Source organism: Delphinapterus leucas, chromosome 20 (genome assembly GCF_059928025.1).
Source record: "Delphinapterus leucas isolate spDelLeu-1000000601 "Yukka" chromosome 20, BTC_Dleu_Yukka2, whole genome shotgun sequence".
NCBI classification, from domain to species: Eukaryota; Metazoa; Chordata; class Mammalia; order Artiodactyla; family Monodontidae; genus Delphinapterus; species Delphinapterus leucas.
In genome coordinates, this window is record NC_143148.1 from 31,961,164 (window position 1) to 31,983,336 (window position 22,173).

Genomic DNA, 22,173 nt, shown 5'->3' on the forward strand with positions numbered 1-22,173 from the left:
GACTCGCCCACTGAGGAGGCGGGGGCTGCAAAACTCACCTCTTTCTTAGCAGTTCTCCTGTGGCTGTGGGACTGAGAGGACTGGACACGGAGCTTTCCCAGCTGCCCACTTTCTTTGAGGCCATCAGTAGGAAGTCCAGGCAGAATCATCTTCTGAGTCAGGCCAGACCAGATAGATTTGGGAGCACTGACTCTGTACCAGCCCCTGTGCTAAGCACTTGACATATCTTGGTTTAGTTCTTGCAGTGTTACTAGGCAAGTGTTAATAGACCCACTTTAAAGATCAGAAAGCTGAGACTCAGGCGATTGAAGTTGTTCAACCAGCTCGTGTCCTTCCCCGCTGCTTCTCATATTCTTATGGCCACAAACAGGCCAAGACTTGGGGAGGGGCTGCCTCTGATGGACTCTGAAAATCACAAAGTTTTGAGAGTAAGAGGATCCCTCATGGGGCGCAGGGGGTGGGGTTTGAGGCCCATTGCCTGTAGCTGTCCAGGAGAGGCACTGCGCTCTGGCTTGGCTGTTTGAGGTCAACCTCCTTGGTGCATAGGTGAACTCAGGCTGAAGCTGGTTTCGTCAGTCATCTTTAGACCTTGGTTTGCTCCATCTACACGTGACTGCCCACATATCATGGGGCTGGGCTGGGGCTCGTTGGGCCCCAAAATGCTCTCCTGTCCTCTGCAGCTCAGACCAACAGGCCCAGCTATTAATGAGGTCCTTGATGTTTCTTACAGGAGCTGGCCTGGTCTTCATCCTGTACCCAGAAGCCATTTCCACCCTATCAGGATCCACGTTCTGGGCTGTCGTGTTCTTCGTCATGCTCCTGGCTCTGGGAATTGACAGCTCAGTGAGTGACCTGGCTGGGGATACCATCCCCCCACAGACACCACTAGACCTGACCTTCCCTCCCCTAAATACACTCACACTACTCAGAGTTCCCCCGCATTCAAGCCCCTGATCAGTAGTTGTTTGCCGAAGACCTTATTTAAATGCAAACAAGGAAATCAGTACTCACTCAGAAAGGCAAGATTTAGGCCAAAGCCAAGAACCAAGAGAAACCTACTTGACATCATGGAACTCTACATTAGAAGGGACCTCAGATAAGCCAGCCCAATACTCTCCTTTTACAGATGGGAAACTGAATTCAGAGAGGGCGTGGCTAGAACTCTTGTTCTCTAACCAACCACTCTTCCCACGGTATTTCATCAGCATCCACTTAGGCTGAGTGAGCGGACAGGAGTCAGGTCCCTGTTGATAAGGGGGAGACAGGCGTTATCTCTTCACCCTCTCCCACATGGTTTCTGAGTTCTGAGTTGGTTGAGAACAGGGCAGAAGTAGGGTGAGAGGATGGGGAGAAGGGAGGATCTGCTGATTTCTCTAGAGAAGCAAGGCAGCCTCCAGGGTTCATGAGTCCAGGGCTGCGGGAGGTCCAAGGGAGCCGGGAGGCCTGAGACTGGGGTTCAGAGAGTCCCTCACTCCTGTGTTGACTGAAAAAAAAATGCACAACCTGGGACTTCCCCGGTGGTCCAGTGATTAAGACTCCGAGCTTCCACTGCAGGGGGCACAGGTTGACTCCCTGGTTGGGGAGCTAACAATCCCGCATGCGCGTGGTGCGGCAAAAAAAAAAAAAAAAAAGTGCACAACCTAAAAGTTAAGAATTATGTTTCAGTTGGCAGACTTTCTGGGGACTTCAAGCCTGGGAGGCAGGCTCTCAGATCGCTCTGAGGGACTGCTCTGAAGAGGTCAGGGAGGAGTCAGGATATGTAGGAGTTTTTGCAACAAAGACCAGGTGGTCAGAGCATCAAAAGATTACTGTTAATTAAACAAAACCAGACATCTCAAGTTAATGAATTTAGCGCTTTTCTATATATGGGAAGATGCAAGAGTCTGGGCTCATTGAAATCATTCCTTTGATATGCACCAGATCTATCTAGAGCCAGTATCCTTTCTTTCCCATCCTGAGTCCCCTCAGGTGCACCTTTGCGGGGTCAGCAGTAGTGGCTGATGGCTTGATGGCTGCAGCATCCTTTGTTTGCTGATATGTTGGACAACATTTTTCATTCACCTCTGTATCCCACCTGCCTGGTTCCCTTCAGATGGGAGGCATGGAGGCGGTCATCACGGGCCTGGCCGACGACTTCCAGGTCCTGAAACGACACCGGAAACTCTTCACATTTGGTGTCTCCTTTGGAACCTTCCTTCTGGCCCTGTTTTGCATAACCAAGGTGAGGGGGGCTGGGCTCTGGGTCACCTGGGGCTTCTGAGGCTGCATTTCAATCCAGCCAGATATTCCCAGACTTGAAGCTGGGGGGTAGGGCTAGGGTGAGCTCAGGGGAACCATGGCAGTGCCTGGTATCCTGAACTCCGTGGCCCAGTCCCTTAGGGTTACACCCCATTGTTATCTGTCCCTTCTGAGCCTGAGGATATCCAGACAAATCTTTCAACTGCTTGTTGGTTTGGGGGGACAGCAAAAGTCCATTTTAAACTGCCAACTGAAAAAAGTGCACAACCTGAAAGCTGAGAATTATGTTTTGTTCGGTGGACAAAACTGAGGACTTAAGCCTGGGACACAGCATCTCAGATAGCTCTGAGGGACTGCTCCAGAGAGGTAAGGGAGGATCCAGGATACATGAGTTTTTGCGACAAAGACCAGGTAGTTGTTACATCAAAAGATTACTGTTGACTAAAGAAAACCAGACATCTCAAGTTAAGGAATTTCGTGCTTTTCCGTGTATGGGAAGATGCAAGAGTTTGGGCTCACTGAAATCATTCCTTTGATATGGACCTCAGCTACCTAGGGCCAGTATCCGAGCTTTTTGCTGACTGCTAGATGGCGGGCATCCTGTTTCTATCCTGAATTCCCTCAGAGCTCACCTTCAGAGGGGTGGCTATAATGTGATGGCTGCAACATCTTTTGTCTACTGACATGGCAGGCAACATTTTCTTTTTTCATTGATAAAATCCATCTTGCTTTTTACTGGCTGAAGTCCCCACCCTCAGACCCAGTGAATACATAGAATATATAGCAGCAACACAGTAGCACCAGAAACCCCATTACCTGTGTTGGGGGTGGGTGTGAGTTCTGAGTGAGCGGGACAGGGGACAGCTCAATTTTGATGGATGTAACAGTTGATAGCCATTTCTATCCATCATGGCCTCAGGCTTTCTCTGTCCATGCCCCAGGGTGGAATATACGTGCTGACCCTGCTGGACACGTTTGCGGCGGGAACCTCCATTCTGTTTGCTGTGCTCATGGAGGCCATAGGCGTCTCCTGGTTTTATGGTACGTGCTGGGTCCTGAGCGTGTGGAAAAGCCTCGGGCCCCGTGTGCTTCTGGAGCCTTTTCACCTGGAGGTGCAAAGGGGCTTTCCATTTCCAGGGCAGTCACTGGCTGATCCCAGAGTTGAGCAAGTTGCTTATTGGGCACAGCTCTTCCAGCCCTCAGCTCATCTTTGCATGAGCTCCCTTTAAAAGGAGGAGGCAAAGGCCCCAAAGGCATCAGAGTCAGCTGTTAGAGAGGAACTCAGAGGAAGATGCTGCTCCTCAAGCCATGTAATTCATTCTAGAGTAGGGTTGCCAGGTTTAGCAAATCTGGGATACGACACATCCAGTTAAACTTGAATTTCAGATAATGAATCATTTTTTTAGTATATGTCCCAAATATTGCATGAAATTATTTAAACTAAAATGACTTTTGTTGTCTCTCCGAAATTCAAATGTAACTGAGTGTCCTCTATCTTCTCGGGCAACCTTATTCCAGAGCTGAATGGGGAGAACATGGTAGAAAGTGAAATGTGTTGTCATTGTTCATTTTTTCCCCATGTGTCACTCACTCTTTTCTACTCATTGGAAAGAGTCTGGTCTCTTCTACCAGATTAAAGTCAGGGAAAGCTCTATATACACAGCCATCATTGTTTTAAGAGAGAAGGAGCGGGAGGAAAGAGCTGGGCTTTGGAGTCAGGCCACCCTGGCTGTGTAACCAGGGCCAAGTCCCCTCCCCTCCCCGAGCCCTGGTTTTCCCTCTGAAAAAGGAATTGGGGCGGCACCTACCAGGGGATGCTACCCCTGAGTGTGTTCTCTCCCCTGTTCTGAACCAGCCAAGTGCCTGTCCCCAGGTCTCCTAAGTGCCAGGGCATCCCTGCCTTAGGAGATACTGTTCTGCTGCCCACCTGGGGACAGACCCTCTTGGGAAGGCAGCAGGTGACGGGCCGGCCCTGTGTGTGTGCAGGTGTGGACAGGTTCAGCAACGACATCCAGCAGATGATGGGGTTCAAGCCGGGCCTGTACTGGAGACTCTGCTGGAAGTTCGTCAGCCCTGCGTTCCTCCTGGTGTGTAGTGCGTGGTTGGGCATCCTCGGGTGAGGGGTGCTGTGTGTCTGGGGTGAGGGTGGGGGTAGGGATCTTTGCTTCTAAGGGGAGGAGGTTGGGATGCAGGGCCGTGGTCACGCAGACAGATGCTCAGGATGCTCCGCCCTGTTGATTCCCAGGAGGCTGCACATGAGAGGGGTCGCCAGCCTGGGGCCAGGTCTGGGCCGGGGGCTGTCTGTGCCACCACTCAGTTCCAAGGTCACCTTTCTAGTCTTCTTCTCTTTGTATTGCTCCTGTTTCTTTGTCTCCTTTTTGTTATCCTTCCTTACTTGGATTCTTCCTCCTTTCTCTCTCGATCTCCCTCCTTCCTTATCGTCTCCATTCCTGCATCCATCTCACACGCTGGCCCTCACTTCCCTCTGGTCCCTCTCTGCATCTCTCCCTCTCTCCCGCCTCCTTCCCTCTCTCTCCCCTCTCCCTGTCTCTCTCCCTCTTCCTTCTGTCCCTTCCCCCCAGTTTGTGGTGGTCGTGAGCATCATCAATTTCAAGCCGCTCACCTACGATGACTACATCTTCCCACTCTGGGCCAACTGGGTCGGGTGGGGCATCGCGGGCTCCTCCATGGTCCTGGTGCCCGCCTACGTCGTCTACAAGTTCCTCAGCACACGGGGCTCCCTTCGCGAGGTGAGCTCTGGGCCGAGCCTGGGGGAGGGTGGGGGACAGCACGGGAGGGGGCATCCCGAGTCATTCCCGCTGGGGTGAGAGAGGGAGACAGAAGGACACGGAATCTAGAGTCAGATGGACCTGCCACGTTGGCCACGTTATTTACCCCCAAGCCTCAGGTTCCACATTTGTAACCTGGGGTAATCATACAGACCTTGAAAGGTGAAAGGAAGTGCTTAGCGCAGGGCCTGGCACACGGTAGATGGTCACCACGCGGCACCGGCTATCGTGTTGAACGTCATATGCACCGTGTGCTCCCACTCTGTTCCTACCATTGTTTATGTGAGGAGCTCAGCCCTCCAGTCCCCTAAAGAGCAGTTAATCTGCATTAACTGTGCCCACTCCTGTGTCCCACCTCCTAAGGTTTGTCATGTCCCCAGATGTCCCCCACTCTCCCCATCCAAACTCACCGTGACCTTGTATCTTGGCTTTCACCTGCTTCTATTTTGAACCTGATACCTGATCAGCCTACACCAGAGATTTCCAAACTACATTTTCTTCTTTGACCTGTGTACATTGCAGATACATATATGCATGATCTGCGTTTTAACTAAAATTATGTCTTTCCTATAGTTTGGTTGTTAAATGCCCTTTCTTTTATAAATAATGGTGATAGTCATTTCCTCATGTCCTTACTTATAAAGATCTCATCCCTTCATTCCTTTATCCACTCCCTTCACAGATACTTACTGAGAATCTGTACGGGGCAGGCAGAATCCCCAGCACTAGACACACTCCCCGGAGCTCATGTTCTCGTGAGGGGACAGAAAGACACAGGAGGACATAAAGGAGTGAGCTGTACAGGAACTTAGGGCAGAGGGTCCCAGGCAGGGCTGGGACCCCCTCCCCCTGTGACATGTTTCCTGTCCATGAAATCCCAAAGTCCAGGAACCTCTGGGTCACTGGGAGGATCCATGTTCTGTGAGCTCATCCCGGACGTGGAACCAGGACCTGCTTTGAGCTTTTTATTCTCTACACTTTGGGATCCCCCTCTAGTGATCAGACATTGATTCCAGACGCATTCCCTGAGTCCACCCTGTGTCTACAGCCCAAGGAGGCGGCCCCAATCCCCAGGCAGGGCTGAGGTCCCATCACTGAGTTCTCATTGTGCTCTGAACTTGTCCTCTGCAGCACTGACTCCAATCGTGGTTGTAAAACTGCCTGTGTGTGTTTCTGTTCAGTGTCAGCCCCTTCCATGAGCTGTAAGCTCTCCCAAGGCAAAATGTGTGGGTGACCTTCAGCTCTGGATCCCCAGGGCCTAGGCCAGTGTGTGACTACAGTCATTGACTCAATAAACATTCACTGGATGAATGTCTCAAAGTGAACTAACCAGGGTGGGGAGTGTCTTGTACGAACCTCTCCTGCTGTCCATGTGAGACTTCAGGGCCAAATAGCAGGTGGCCCTGATGTGTGGTGTCCTCTGGGCTGCTGGAAGGGTGTCCCTGGGCCAAGCTGAGGCCTCCTCCCCTTCTCCATCCTTTCACAGAGACTGGCCTATGGCATCACCCCAGAGAACGAGCATCACCTGGTGGCCCAGAGGGATGTCAGGCAGTTCCAAGTAGGTGCAGTTTGTACCATTTTGATGGGGGCCACGGGGCGGGGGCCCTACTGCTCCCTGCTGTGCTATCGGAGGCAAGACCACACACCACACTCCAGAAAACCCAGAGCAGCTGTGGGCTATAGCCCCTGGGGTTGTGATGTTACGAACCGGAGGAGAGGGGCCTGTCTTCTGCCTTCTACCAGCTGTCGCCTGCCCCTCCACTCCTTGGTCCTGAGATACCAAATGCCCAGACTTTCCTAAACTCGGTTCTCCCTCTTTGAGTTGTGACCACGGAGTATCCCCAAATTAGGCTGAGGATTTCTTATCTTGAAGGAAGCGCTGTAGGTACATCAATAACGTGTTGACCTGAGTCCTACCCTTTTCCCCTGTAAAATATGGGGGTGGGGGAGCCAGGAGGGTCCCGGTGAGCCCCCCTGCTTCAGACTTACTGTGTGACTTTGTGAAGGCTCCTTTGCCCTTTCTGGGTGCCCGTGACAATTAGGGGATTGGCCTGCGTGTTCTGCGGGTCTTTGAAGGAAACAGCTGTGTTTTCTGCCCCTCCATGTGTCTTACTGCCCTTCTCCCTGGCCCTTGTCCCTCAGTCCCTGCCTGCCCTGGCCCTGGCCTAACAGCCTTGCCGTCTTCCTCTGCAGTTGGAACACTGGCTGGCCATCTGAATCTGACCCCGAGGAGGAACCCTGCTGCACCAACGTTCAGGTCAAAAGTTTCCTACCACCCCAGACACTGTCTGGGGATTCCTCTCCGACCCCCCTCTTCCTCTTTTCCAAGTTACAACTGATTTAGTGACCTGGTTTTCGTTCACTTTCTGTTCACCTGGCCTGAGGGCTGTGGGCTTGGATTGGTAAGCCTTGTGGGAGAGGAGGAGAGGAGGGAACAGGAAAAATGACTTCCATCGAACCTCTTTAGTTTTGAGGAAGTCTCACCCAGTGTGGGAACCGGCCCGAGCTGACGTCCACGAGCTCGGGAAGGACTCCCCACCTCGCTTGCTGGTACTTTGGGCCGCAGAAGAAATCCTCAGTCCACCAGATCAGACAGAGGATGTTGCTTTTTGGTCAGACACTGTAAAACCAAAACACAAATAAAAAGCCCAGCTGAGTTTGGGAGGTACAGAGATCTTGCCTCTCTCGTCTGCCCCGGTCAGTGCTCTGTTGTTTGGACCTTGGTTGGGGAGCTTGGGGATATTTGTCGCTGTTATGAAGTCCGTGGATAGAAGCTCTGGGGGGTCGTGAGCAGAAATCTTCATAGTTAGTTTTCACTCTGGTTGACCTGGGTTTGATTTGTGTGTGTTCTGGAATATTCTTCTGGTTTCTGGCGCTCAGAGGGTCCAGAGCTATGGGTGTCATAGTGAGTGGCTTCTGCAGAAGAAGCAGACAAGTCTGTAGAGACCACATGCGGGTCTCGCTCTGTCAGATGCACGGAGCTCAGGAACCTACCTGTGGCTCCTGAGACCTTCCTGGGGGACTCAGGACAGGAACCCAGCAAGGCCAGCTGCGTGTCTCCGCTACGGGATTCTCTGCTGTCCTCACGGGGCCAGGTGGGTGTCCAAGGGCAGCCCGACAGGCTGTCTGTTTCTGTATTGTTCACAGACACCTGCAAAGCCTGTCCCTGGGAATCCCGCCCAGCCTGGACCAGAAGTCTCAAGTGATGAGAAGTGGGCCCTGAAAACTCCCTTTGTCTCTCCTCATGGGCCGTACTTTGCACCATGGAGGGCAGCATGGAACCAAGCATATAGCACCCCGGTCACTCAGGTTGAGGGGAGAATAGTCTCAATTGACGGAGCAGGTTGGCGGTTGTAGAGAATTTCAGGTTGATTTCTGATACAAACTTATAAGTGGTGCCCTCTGGTGGTGCTGGTGGCTAGTCTCAGCTCATTCAGAGAAGCGATTTGTAGTTGGTAAGTCGGTGGCATCCATTTGGAATTTTTTTTTTTTTAACATATGGTCTGAGTTTCTTACGCTCTCATTGGCAATCTAGAGTTGTGGGTTATTGTCCTGACTGTGGGAGGCCCTGTTGCAGAATCTTGGGCAAAAAAAAAAAGGCCACATCATTTCCACTGGGAGTAGAGGGTGCCACACATCCAAAAGGTGCTTTGGGGAAAGTGGGGTGTCACTGAGCCTAATCTATCGATCATGCAGTCTGTGGAAGATGGGCTGGCTGGGGGCAGGGCGGTGGTTTTCTCCCAGGGACAGGGTCCTTATGTCATTCTTTAAAGAAAAGTAGGAAAATCAGGAGACCTTGGATCTTTCCATGCGAAAAGTTCAGTTCAAAATCTGAGACAGCCCAAGTGGCAGGTGTCTTGGACCCTGAAAAAGAGGGGGCCTGGGAGCATCCAACAGAGTGGAACAAACAGGTAGGGGTCTGGGAATGAGAGCAAGGTGACCCGTCACTGATGGAATTTGGCCTCACAAGTGACTGAATCCGCCCCTGAAGGGTAATTCCTCCCTAGGTGTGGCAGCTTGTTTGTTTTTAACAAAGCACTTTCATCCATGTTTACTCCCATCCGCCCAGCAAGTACTGCAGGGCTGGCTCCTGTGTCCCCATTCTGCAGGTGAGAAAACCAAGGTCCAGCATTTCAGTCATTCTTGCTCAAGGTTCCCCAGCTACTAAGGGATCCAGTTGGACCCTCAAGTCAGAGCCCCTGACTCTCAGCTGAGAGCACTTTGAAATTCCCAGCACAATATGGTTCACCCCACCCAGGGCTGTCATTAAACATAAACAAAAATCCATCCAGTCAAGTGGCCAAGGCGTATTTCTTAGCAAAAGAACAATGTGTTGGAAGAAGGGGGGGTGGGGGGATGTCATTTATTCTCCTCCTCTAGCTGGTTGCTAGAGAGGAAATGATTTAGCTGCTCTCCTTTGATGAAAATAATCACTCTAGGTAAGAGTGGGTTGTGAAAAGCTGAGTCTACTTGGCAGAAATGAGTCAGAAAAGCCTGTGTATCAGGGGCACCCTTCAGAGAGAGCCTGATGTTTGCTCTTTGCCATCTGCGCGTGGCCCTTCTGCCTCCAGACATTTGTCCGAAGGCGAATCAGAGATGCGGTGCTACCTGAACCAACACCAACCAACCCAGTGGTGCTGCCTTGTGGGGGAAGTTGGCTCCCGAGCCTGGGGAGGGGCTCTGGAGATGGGGGGACCCGGGGCACCCATGGACATTTTCGAGGAGGTGCTGCAGACCTTCTGGGTTCACCTTTCACCCACACTCGATGGAGAGGGAGCATGGGCTTTATCATAAGTAATGTTTGATTTCTTATTTGAGGCCTTTTTTTTGATAGTAGAGGTTATCCGGGATAAGGGTGCTCCTGTGTACTGTATAGAGCACTTTTGATACTTTACCAGATTTTTTAAGAATTATTATTTTCCATGAAGTGTAAAAATATCTGTTTAATACCATCCCGTTAACATCTACTCAATGTCTAATTATATCATTTAGTGTATACCTGTGAGTCGGTCTTCATTCTAGATGCGAATGAGACAGAGGAGAAGGGGACCTGCCAACTCTTGCCAAATATCGTGCCAAATAAAGGTCCCAAAAGCTGCCTTAATTCTCAGAGGGGTTCCGGCCCAGGTGGGAGCCAGTCTCTTGCCAAATGATCCCGTTAATGTGAGACCAAACATTCTTACCAAAGATATCATTTCTTAGTAAGAAGCCCACTGAGCTCATTTCATTTCTTTATTTCCTTTGAAAGCCATGGAAGGGGAAGAACAGAGAGGGAGTGTGGCGTGGGGGAAACAGCACAGCATTTAGAGTTGCACGGACCTGGGTCTACGGCTGTCTTACTGGGTCACCTGGGGAGAGGGGCTCCACCTCTGTGGGCTTCAGAGTTCTCTGTCTGTAAAAGCAAGGGTTGGATCAGAGATCAAAGGTCCCATCCAGTAAAAAAAATTTCCTGTCTCCGTAACAATGTTATTGTTGTAAATTTACAATGAAGGAAGCACACGGTTTACTGTAGGACTTTCCAGAATGATCTAGTGACCAATAACCTACTACTGAGCAGAGACATATCAGGACTATGATTTTTCTGGACATTCAGTAGTTCCTCTTTCGACAATATTTCTTCAACTGATGCCAGAAACACTTGGTATTTTAAAAAATAAATCCAACCCTTTTGTTTTGCAGAATTTGAGGGTAAGTTGTCATGCTCTTATGAGTCCCAAAATCCACAGCTCTGCGATGTGCAGCATGGCTATAGCTGCGATCATAGAAGTCACCAAAATTCCGGTGAATGTGAAGTAGCTTTTGGGGTTCCCGCCCTCATCCCTCTGTTTCTCCACTTTTATGTAAATAAGGACTCTTTCAGTGGTGCCCTGTGTCATGGACTGTTCCAATGTCATGCATATTTCTATATCTGGTGTGTGCATTTATTTTAAAAGCTGTTCTCTTCATGGAAAATTAAGTGTACAGAATAATAAAGGATATTTCCTGTGCCATGTATCTGGTAGTGGAATTCTTTCTGGCGTGAAGGTAAAATGCTACAAATTAAGTCCAATGGGTCTTCTATGATCAGCTTCCAGCTAGTAAAGTAGAGCTTCTGGCCATAGTGGCCCACCTTTCACCCAAACAACTCTTGATAATCTATGGAACAGAAGACTAGGGGGGAGTTAAATCTGTAATCCTAACTCTGAGATTGACACTTTTTTTTTTTTTTTTTGCGGTACGCGGGCCTCTCACTGCTGTGGCCTCTCCCGTTGCGAAGCACAGGCTCCGGACGCGCAGGCTCAGCGGCCATGGCTCACGGGCCCAGCCACTCCGCGGCATGTGGGATCTTCCCGGACCGGGGCACGAACTCGTGTCCCCTGCATCGGCAGGCAGACTCTCAACCACTGCGCCACCAGGGAAGCCTGACACATTTTTATTTAAGTAGAAAGTGGATACCAAGTTAGTAGTTTCGCTTTTTTGTTTCTAGGGCTGAATTTCAAGGGGATCAGAGCTTCCAGTTGGATGGAAATGAATGTGCAATTTAGCACTTGTGTGCATTTTTCTGGGAAGAGGGATACACTAACACTTAGGACCTTAGTGCTATATTGTATTGTTTGGGGAAGGTGTGACCTTACATTGTTATTTTTAATGCAAGTAAGCAGATAGACAGTGACACCAATATAAGGGAGGTATTGACAACCAACAATTCAGTCTATGTCTTCAAGTATGTAAAGGCCGTCAGGGAGTGGGTGGTGGGCCCGAGGGCTGAATTGAGGCCAAACAGAGAATGGGATAGTGCCAGAAGTAGTGAGCACCCCAGTGATGTCTCTTAGGGAGGTTGTAGAGGGAACTCAGTGTCAGGTAGGGGTGTGAGAGGGGGTTGCATACCTCTAAGGTCCCTTCCATTTGGAGCTTATGGAATTTTTTTTTTTTTTTTTTTTGGATAGCCATGAACCCAACCTTGCACAGCAGCATTGGGAGAGTCAAATACGTTTATGGCAAAGATGTCGGGGTGGGTTTGGCTTGTCGAATTGGAGTTGGGCAGACATCCCAGAGAGGGTATTATCATCTGATCATTTAAATTTTACCTCCAGAATTGGAGTTAGGGTTTATTATAATGAATCAAACAAAAGGCAGCCACATTGCTTCCAGCCCTCCCCTCACGCCTGCCGACATTTAATAAGGGGCCCTGCGGGAGTAGAGGAGGGAGCCTGGAGCAGAGGGGGAAAGGGCAGCTCTTCTGGGGGGCTGGCTGCCATTCTGTCCCCTAGGCTGACAAATGTAGTTGGAGAAGCCTCACAGGTGGGCTTCACTTTAAGAAACTGGTGGGCTTTTGAAATGTCCCAATTTTAATAGCACTCCTGTCCTATGTTTGGAGAGATAGAGCTTCATTTTTATCTCCTTCCAAAAGGCCCTGATATGTGGAGTCTCTCCCTGGGCCTCAATTTGTTCATCTGTGCAATGGGTCAGGGGTTATTAACACTAAGTGTTCATGGATAGGCTTCAGAAATAACAGAACCTTCTGAAATGAAACGCAAATTTTTGTGTGCATGAGTTTATGTCTACCTTTCCAGGAGAGAGAATTGATACATTCATCAGATTCTCAAATGTTGAAGACTCACTGGTATATATTATCTTTGGGGGCCTCTTTCTTCCGATAGTACATGGCATCTCTCTCTGTCCTCACCCCAAATGAAATCAGTATGACAACAGAGTTCATTTCTAAATCTCCATCACCCTGCATTATGTTGACTTTTCATTTTAATCCACCCCAGATCCAATATCTCATCTGTTTTCCTGGCAACAGTTATTAAACCTTAGTTTTCCGATTGGTAAAATGAAAAGGTTGGATTAGGTGATTCTGTAAAGTCCCTTCTGTTTTTTGTTTTTTTGTTTGTTTGGGGGGCGTTTTGGCCACACTGCGTGGCATACAGGATCTTAGTTCCCTGACTTGGGATGGAACCCCATGCCCCCTGCAGTGGAAGGGCAGAGTCTTAACCACTGGACCACCAGGGAAGTCCCCCCTTCTGTTTTTGACTCTATGATACACTCTCAGGGAGTGACCACAGATATGATTGGTGAATTCACACTAAAATGTGAATGACTACCTTTCTAGGCAGCTGCTGACAGACAGAAGTGGGAGTTGCTGCTTTTCACCCATTCTACGTTTTTAGTGTAGGTTTCAGCAAACATTTTCTGTAAAGGTCTCTGTCAGAAGTACTCCTCTCCTGTTGTAGCATAAAAGTAGCTTTATTTACAAGACAGGTAGTGAGCTGGATTTGGCCTGAGGTCTGTGGTTTGCCCTGGATTAGTGAAAAGCACAAAGGTTTTGAGCCAGATTAGACCTGGGTTTGAATACCAACTCTACTACTTACTCCTGTGGAAACCTGGACAAGTTATGTAAAATCTGAGTCTCTCTAGCTTCTGAAGAGTGGGAATAACACTGCCAAGAAGGTCAGCAGGATCGAATAAAGATGATGAACACTTAAGACCAACCTCTCTGGGGCCACATTGCCTGGATCCAAATCCTGGTTCCATCACTCAATTGTGTGAAGACTTGGGCAAGTTACTTAACCTCACTTTGCCTCATTTATCATCGATCCATGGGAATGACAATGACCCCACCACCTCATGGGATCATAGGTAGGATTAAATATTAATATTGGATTCAGAATAGTGCTAGCTTACACAGCTTGTTGTTATATGTTTAGTACATGTCAGTTACATAATGCTGATCTATTTCTTCTCCTTCTCACCCATCTTTGCCCATTTCAAAGGCAACCCAGCTACTACTGTGTTTTCACGTAGCCGAAACAATGTCCCTGTTCCCTTGTCCCCTCCTTAGGAAACTGCCCCAGAGGTTTGAATTGGGGTCTGAGTAGCCAAATCTGAGTCTCCTTGGGCCTGAGTGCATGTGACCACTGGGCAGGAAGTTCCAGCTTCGGAAATACCAGCCTGCACAAGCCTTGCCAGGCAGCAGCCAACCTCCTGCAGGGCCTGGCTGCCTCACAAGCCCTCCGCTGTCAGTCCCCATTAGGCTGCTGGCAAGGGAGATGCTCCCTCAGCTGGGCCATGTTTCAGGGAGGCCCTGACCTCAGCTATGACCCAGAAGAGCTGGAGACAGAAGTGTGGTAACCAGAGGCTCCTGAAAGAGCTGGCAAGTGATTGGCTTCTGATGTCTTTCTTATTAGCTACTGGCTTGTCATCAGGCCTGGGAGGGGCTGAGCTGGGCCCCTAGCAGGGCATGAAGGTAAGGGGTTGGGCCATAGGAAATCAAGGGAAACCATCTCTGTCCCCAGAGGACGCCCAGCAGGGGTCATGGCCGGAACATACCCTTGAGCCACGGTTGATTGTTTCTACAGCAAAGAATATAGAGGGAGCAGCCACCCCACCTACTGCAGCTTCAGGCTCCAGTGCAGAGTCTCAGCCTAGGACAGGAAGATGTGGAGTCAGAAGAGGAGAGGCCTGAAGCAAAAACCCAGCTTCTGGCAATGGTGAGCCTGGGGCAGACCTGAAGGCCGTGGTCAGGCCAACAACAGGGTACCTGCCTACTGCCCACCCTGAGTCCATTCCCAGGTTCTTGCTCCATTTCTGTTCTTGCACCACGGCGCCCCAGACTTCCCTGGTAGTTGCCATTGACCCCTGACTCCCATCTCCAGTCACTGGATAGTAACAATAACCTATCAATGGAGAGGAGTGAGAGGGCAGGGCCGATAAATGAGGCAAACTCACTTCACAGATAAGGAAGGACATTGCCACTCTGGCATTTCAAGTGAGCTGCAGAATCAGATCAGGGAGTGTCAGAGCCAAGACTAGAATTTTTAGGTAAGCAATTAAATGTATAGAGTTCCCCACCGGAGTTTTGGGATTGGAAGGGAGCACGGCACAAGCAGTACCTGGCTGGCTTTGTTAAAATAGAAAATGGGGCCATCCAGGTCTCACAGGCCATGGTTCCCAGGAGGACTGAGACCTTAGGAGCATCAGCACCTTGGACAAGGCCAATGCACTGGGCTGACATTCAATTAACAAGCACATCAGCTTATCCTGCCGCAGTTACTATTCCCGGTGCTTTACAAATTGCAACTCTTTGAATCCTCTTAATGAGTCGATGAGGTAGTATTATTATCCCCATTTGTAAGTGGGGAAAATGGAGACACAAAGAGAAGAGACAACTCACTAGCTGGTGGGACTGTGATTTGAAGCCAGGAAGTCCGGCTGCAGTCTGTGCTTCTAACCACTCTGATGTGCATATTCCTTGGTCCCCAGCCATCCAGGCATACCATGGTCCAGCTGGTAGGGGCATGGGTCCTCAACTAGTTCCAACACCCTCTTCAATTACAAATAAGTACTAGATATGAAAATAAATTTATTTATATGTATACACATTTATAATTTGTACACATATACATACTTTATGTACATATGTTATATATGCATGCAGTTAAATCTATATACATTTATATATAAATATAATTTGCCTACATGATGCTAGGAAGCAAATGACTTGCCCTAGATCACAAAGTAAGAGATTTCATCTTGAACAGACCTCTCCTGTATCTCAAGGAAAATATCTTTGCTGGCTTTCTCCATACACACCCCAATCCCATGCTTTCTGGTTCTTATGTCCATCTGGACTGACTATCGAAAAGCAAAAATATTATACTCATATGCGTTAGGAAGATAAGCGGCTGCATGTAACAAATCTAACCATGGTCTCTTAACAATGAGTTTTTCTCATTTTCTTGTAACAAATAGGCAATGAGTCAGAGAGAAGAGTGTTCTTCAGCAGGAAGACAAAGGAGAAGTGTCCCTGGTTCTGGAGAAGGACTTTAGTGAGGATCTCCTCCTGGACATGCCCAGAAGCCCAGGATGCCTCTGGTGATGCTTAAGAAAGTCATCAAGGATTTGGACTCCTTCTAGCTTCCTGTTCTACCATCTACAGCATGCGGTTCTCACGGTCATGGAGAAAAATGGCTAATCCACCTGCTGACATCTTGCCCACCTTTCAGGCAGGAAGAAGGGAAATAAAGAGAAAGAGCAAAGGGCAGAGGCCTGCTGAATCTGTGCCTCTTGACTCTGAAGAAGAGTAGGTTTCCTAGAAACCCACCTGGATGTCCATCTACATCTCATTGGCCAGATTCAGGCAACCTGGCAACTTTAGCTGTAAGAGAGTCTGGGGTGGGAGAAGACTGTGTAACTGGGTACATTGCTTCTCTGGACAGAATCAGGAAGAGGATCTTAGGAAGAGGATGAGAAGGACATTGGGAAGACACTGGTCATTACCTCCCTTTCGTGGCTTCCTCACCTGAATTCATCGTCTGCTGACAATGGCAGGGGCCCTTGTGAAAAGCACCATGGTCTGAGTGGCCATAAATAAAGGGCTTCTCTGTCCTATGGGGTGAGATCAATGACTCCTTTGGGCTCAAGTTATGGGGATTCGGGACGCAGGTCTTGCAGGTGAGGACAGACTGACCTGGGTTGGCATTTACAGAGGCACCTCTAACTGGCTGAGCTGGCAGCTATGTCTGCTTGTAGCCAATTATAGAGTTAAAATTTTAACAACTGACCTTCTCTTTTAACTCATGTTTTAATTCAAATAATGTACACATGCTGCTTCTCTCTGCTAACTATGCTGATAGGCTCTAGCCTGTTTGGCTATTTCTTTTTATCCTGAATCACAGGTGTGTAGGATCAAGCAGTCAGCAGAAAAACAGTCAGTCTGGTCTGCCTTGACCGGAGGCAGACCACCACAATGTCCATGAATCACGGAAGTATCAAAAGAAGTGGCTCCAGCCCAGCGAGGTCTCAGTCACATAGTCTTGCGATCCCCACCCTCAAAATTCTCCTTAAATAGACCTGCCCTCTTTCAGAGAGTAGGACGGTAGTTTTCAAGATCTTAGTCTGTTACCCTCCTCATTTGCTGGCACATTAAGAAATTTTTCCTTCCTTTATCCTCAAAACCTTGCCCTCGTTATTCTCATTTGGCATCGGGGACAGGGACCAAATTTTCGGTTACAAATTGGCTGAGCCAGCCAGAGGCACCTCGGCTCCCCAGCGGGGTGGTGTTCATCCCCTACCCAAGCCCGCTGGAACACTGTCAGAGCGGGGAGGGCCCGCCCCCGCCCGAGGGCCCGCCCCCGCCCCCGCCCCCGCCCCAGGTTGCACTTGGAGCCCACGCCGGCAAGAGGGCTGCCTTCCGGGAAGAGAGTGAGGGACTGTCCAAGCAGCGGCCGGAGCCCCATTTAGCTCTGGGGAACTCCGGTCTCTCTCCCCAGATAGGACGTGGTCCCCTGCAACTTGAACCTTCTTGGAGGAAAAGGAAACAGATTTTGGAAGAGTCGAGACACCTTGGCCATTTGGGTAAGTCCCCTGGTGTGCACACCGAGATCCTTGATTCCGTACTTTTAAGGAAGGTTGTGAAACTTCCAGCCCTTTACGGGTTGTTTGTGGCACCAATGGTATGGAGGTCACGGTTGAGTGAGACCAGAGAACCCGGGGAAGTTGTTCCCTTTTGTTCTCTTTTGAGTTTTGAAAGGTTCCTGTTTGTTTAGCTGGCCTTGTTGGGTTTGGTTCCTTTGTTGTTCCTTTGTCGTTTGTCTGCTTTTAAACATGGGAGGTGCCGTTTCAATTCCGCCTGAAAGTCCCTTGGGAAGGATTATGGCCAAATGACCAACTTACAGCTATAAGCCTATGTCTAAAAGGAAAATGGGTAATGAGAGCTCTATTCCATCTTGTACTTGTTCCCTAGGGTGTATTTTAGAAAACTGGGTGATTTTTAGTATGCTCCTAGAAAGAGAAAGAAGTTGTTTTTTTGTTTGTTTGTTTAGAAGATGTTGGGGGTAGGAGTTTATTAATTTATTTATTTATTTTTGCTGTGTTGAGTCTTCGTTTCTGTGCGAGGGCCTTCTCTAGTTGTGGCAAGCAGGGGCCACTCTTTATCGCGGTGCGCGGGCCTCTCACTATCGCAGCCTCTCCTGTTGCGGAGCACAGGCTCCAGACGCGCAAACTCAGTAGTTGTGGCTCACGGGCCCAGTTGCTCCGCGGCATGTGGGATCCTCCCAGACCTGGGCTCGAACCCGTGTCCCCTGCACTAGCAGGCAGATTCTCAACCACTGCGCCAGCAGGGAAGCCCAAAGTTTTTTGTTTTTTTTTTTTTTTAACACTGCATGGCCACAGTGTTCTTTAGACTCTGGAGAAAAATGGCCAAGATGAAGTTTTTTTATCCAAAACTGTTTCTTTTTGCATATGCAGTTAGAGAAAGCTGGTTTGATAAAATACTTTTTTTCAGAATTCTGACCCTGTGAGAACAAAAATATGCCTAGGAGAAAGCTTGAGGTTAACGCTTACATGTCCTTGAAATATAAACGCAGCCCTCTTTGCCTGAGACTTCAGCCTTCAGTTAATAAGTAGAACTGTTGCCAAAATCTCAGCTTCTCTGTGCACCGATGCCGAACAGAAATTCGGAGCCAGAGATTTTGGAGGAAGAGAGAGATGGCTTGATTTTTTTCTTCCAGGCACAAGGGAAGACACAGCAGGCTAGCGCCTCAAGGACTGTGCCCCGCACCCTCCTTCGGGAATCGGAGAAGATTTTATATGTGGGGCTGCAGTCCGGGGGTATATGATAAGGGTCAAAGTAGTGAAGGTCTTGCATTCTTCTTCTTCCCGCACTTCCCGCATTATTTCAAAACAGTCACAGCTGGCGTCAGGCAGTCGGGTAATTGGGTCCGTTTGTCTCTGCCTTATCCGCCTGCGACCTTGTTTCTGAAATGCAAATCCTACAAGGGGTGATTTACTACAAGGGAGTGTAATTCACAGAGTGTTAAAGAGTAATAGGTTAGCTTTGTGAAGTACAAATCTAGTTACAGAAACTACAGATTAGTAACAGTTAAAAAAAAAACAAAAAAAAACTAGGAGTGATTAACCTTTCAGGCCAGGTCATGTTTCTTCTCTAGCCTGTTCACTGTTCCCTTGTTCTCAGGAGGGAGAAAACTTCACTTCTATTTTTGCTGCAACAAATTCCCCACTGCTAGTTCATTCCCTCCATATCAACGGAGGGAGGGAAACAGGCATCATTCTTGTCTGGCTGAGGACAAAACTTCAATTTTGCTCCACTTGACAAACACCAGCTATCTGGCCCAGGGGCCCATCTATCTCCTATTTTATATCCCCCCTGAGAGGCGTGAACCCCAAGAAATCTTCATTGGGAGGATAAGGGACGATGGTATGTCTTCTGTAGCTTCTTTAGGCTGGCAAGGGGCTCGTAGACCCTACCCAGTCGGGGTCACGGAGCTCTCACCCTGTCTTATTAAGGGCCCCGGGGTGACTTCTGTTGTTGTTTTGGCAGGATCTGTTCTGAGAAATGGCTGGAATCTTTGCATCATCATTATCTTGATGTGAACCTATTGTAATCTGGAAGAGACAGAACTTAACAGGTAGTTTAAAAAAAAAACAGAGGCCAAAGATTAGTAAAAGAATTATTGTAGCCGGGGTCCCAAGCAGGACTAAGAGCCATGTTACGCTCGGTGGTAATTTTGATCCTGGTCTAGATAGAATCAGCATTTGGGTTACCCTGTCTAAAGGAATGGAGCCATTTGGTATAGTCATATATATGATTTCATGTCCTCTTCTATTAGCCCAGTGTGATTGATGTAGGTGTAACAGACCCTATTAGAAGTATTTGGGGGAGTGACAACCTAAACGTTAATAGACAAAATAGATCTCATTTCTTTTTAGGAGAATAAATCTGAAACCCAGTCTAGGCCTGGCGCTTTGGGGAGACTTGTAGCTAGGTAGCCGGTTATCTAGTTTCATCAAAATAGGTTTTAACCTTTGATGTGGTATTAACATATAAGTAACAGGAGCTACTGGTCACTACATATGTGTTTTCTCTTTTTGTTAACGTATGATCTAAAGAAGGTTTTTCATCTAAAAGTGTAGTAGTTACCAGAGGAGACCTTTAAGAAGTAAGGTTGCAGTTACCAGCTGCCAGCAGACGTTCTTTTGAGAATGGCTGGTAACATCCCAAATCTAACACAGCTCAGAAAACTCAAGTTCTTAGCAATAAAAGGACTTGCCTAAAATAACACCTTAGTGTCCCTGTTAATGATGTCAGTGTTTCTCTAGGTATGAGAAGATGCAAGACTTGGGGCTCATAAAATCTTCTCCTGAAAGTATTTAACTATCTGAAAGCCTGTCCTTGTCTGTTTTTCCCAGAGCACAGAGTGCCTCATTTAAGATCTCCACCCTGAACTCCTTGTAGAGGGTGTTGAAGGTCACCAGCTACAGAAGCTCATGATTTAACCCTTGTAGAAGGAGATGGCAAGTGTCAGTTTTCAGTCGGCAGGGCCCCTTTATGGTCATAATTTCAACCATGGTTTGGGGAATTTCCTGACCATTTTGTCCCACGGTGCTAGGAACGCTCTTTCCCAGGTCTGGCAAAGATTTTGCTAGTAGGCCACTCCATGTGCTATTACTGGACTAGGCCTTTACTCGTATCCAGAAGTCTCTGGACCACCTGTCTTCCTAGTCTCTGATGGTCCAGGAGATTCCCTCTTGTTGCTTCTTCTCATATCTAGAGTTAGGTTATGGTAATCATTTGATCTCCCATGGAACTATATATCCTCACTTTATCAGAGGCTCAGTCACACATTTGGTAACGTAAGAAACAATCATTTTTTTGAAATAGGCAAAATACAAATAGCATAGCTGGCAGTATTAATAAAGTCCTAGGTAAGAATTCAGCCAAGAACTTCCATTAGGTGCAGCCCAGTATATCCCAGGTTGTCTTGACTTAGTCTGTTCTATACTAATCCCTGTTCTTCAGGGAAATTATATATTGGCATATTGTCCATAAGGTACTCAGCCCAGCTTGCTAGTGTTACTAGAATGATTATCCTTAGTATGATTTAATTGTTCCCAACATAGAGAAGCCTTTAACCTTAAATTACCATAGCCTGGTGTTAACTACATAAATCCATCCCATGATGGTGGGAGGTTTTATTCCTTGGCTGAAATTTTGCTTGTTGCTCCGATTGAACTTTGAGTAATAGAGGAAAATTCATATTTATGGTCAGGGTCAGAGCAGGTATTATTAATGGGTCAGGTGAGGGGATCTTATCTAGTAATACCAATAGTGCCCTGAACATGACTATAATTTTCCTTTTAAGATTAATTTCTTAAGAGTCAACCAATTAGAGCCTTGGAGTGGAGAAATCCACTCAGGTAACCCAGAAGTACTAGACATAGGTAATTGGCCACAAACCCAACAACTGGATTGATTTTTAAAACTAGCATAGGATCGTGCCTATGATAGAAAAACATTTGATTCATATGCAAAGGTCCAAGAAGTCAAGAGAACATTATAAATGGGCGTATGAGTCAGGTCCAGGATCTTGAGTAAGCTGTCTACTTCTGATGTTGTCTTTTTCTCATCCTGGTGTGAGTGTAGTTTCTCCGCTGTTTGAGCATTGTTTTAAGGTGATTTTGAGGTCAGCTGCCCTCTCTATAGGCCAGTCCAGTGCAGGGGCCCTTTGTGAGTGGAAATTAATCCAAGCATTAATTCCCTTTAGTTTTACTGTGTACGAGCTAGTTAAGAGTACCAGATAAGGGTCCTTCCATCCAGTTTGGAGATAGTCCTTTAAATTATGTCTTTTCCAGTATGTATAATCCTCTGGTTGTCGGTCGTGGGGCATCTGATCTTCATCCAAAGATAGATTACTGAGATCAGCTTGAGAAACAAACTTAGAGTGGCCTTTAATAATTCAATTAAACTTCTTAGCAATATAACATAACAGCAAGGAACTATCTGGGAAGTGAGTCTTGGTAAACACAGACCTCAATTAACAAAACTAGAATTTAATATTCAGTAAAACATAATTTTTTTCCTTCACTGTGAGGGCATTGACCTTGCAGCCAGGGAAGGCTTTATACCATCAAATAAAAAATGAGGTTTGTTAGGGAGCCGGAAAAAGCCAAGCAGCCATCTTGGATTTTCCATAGCCCTGTTTGATTGACAGCTATTGTGTACACATTTTTAATTCCCTGATTTAGGAGTAGACTGTTGTCATGTTTTTCAGGACATCAGGATGGCAAAAGTCTGACAATGAGGGGTCAATTTTTGTAGAAGCAGAGTGAACTTTATCTGCGTGTGCCATCATAATCTTTATAG

General features: G+C 47.9%; 1 protein-coding gene across 3 annotated transcripts in view; it reads left to right on the top strand.

Annotated features, from left to right (window-relative positions):
* SLC6A2 (solute carrier family 6 member 2) overlaps positions 1 to 21,927 on the top strand; it is an 80,094-nt gene extending 58,167 nt beyond the window's left edge. For 2 of the 3 annotated variants that reach the window (XM_089903084.1, XM_089903085.1), the window contains exons 9-13: positions 731 to 843; positions 2,093 to 2,221; positions 3,180 to 3,279; positions 4,225 to 4,325; positions 4,484 to 4,974. In XM_089903084.1, the coding sequence (XP_089759210.1) occupies positions 731 to 843; positions 2,093 to 2,221; positions 3,180 to 3,279; positions 4,225 to 4,325; positions 4,484 to 4,870 (830 nt within the window). In that variant the 3' untranslated portion in view covers positions 4,871 to 4,974. Of the gene's footprint in view, positions 1 to 730; positions 844 to 2,092; positions 2,222 to 3,179; positions 3,280 to 4,224; positions 4,326 to 4,483; positions 4,989 to 6,513; positions 6,586 to 7,220; positions 11,466 to 14,368; positions 14,501 to 15,761 lie in introns of those variants that run through there. The other variant, XM_089903083.1, reaches the window with a different exon arrangement.
* The last annotated feature ends 246 nt before the right edge of the window (positions 21,928 to 22,173 follow it).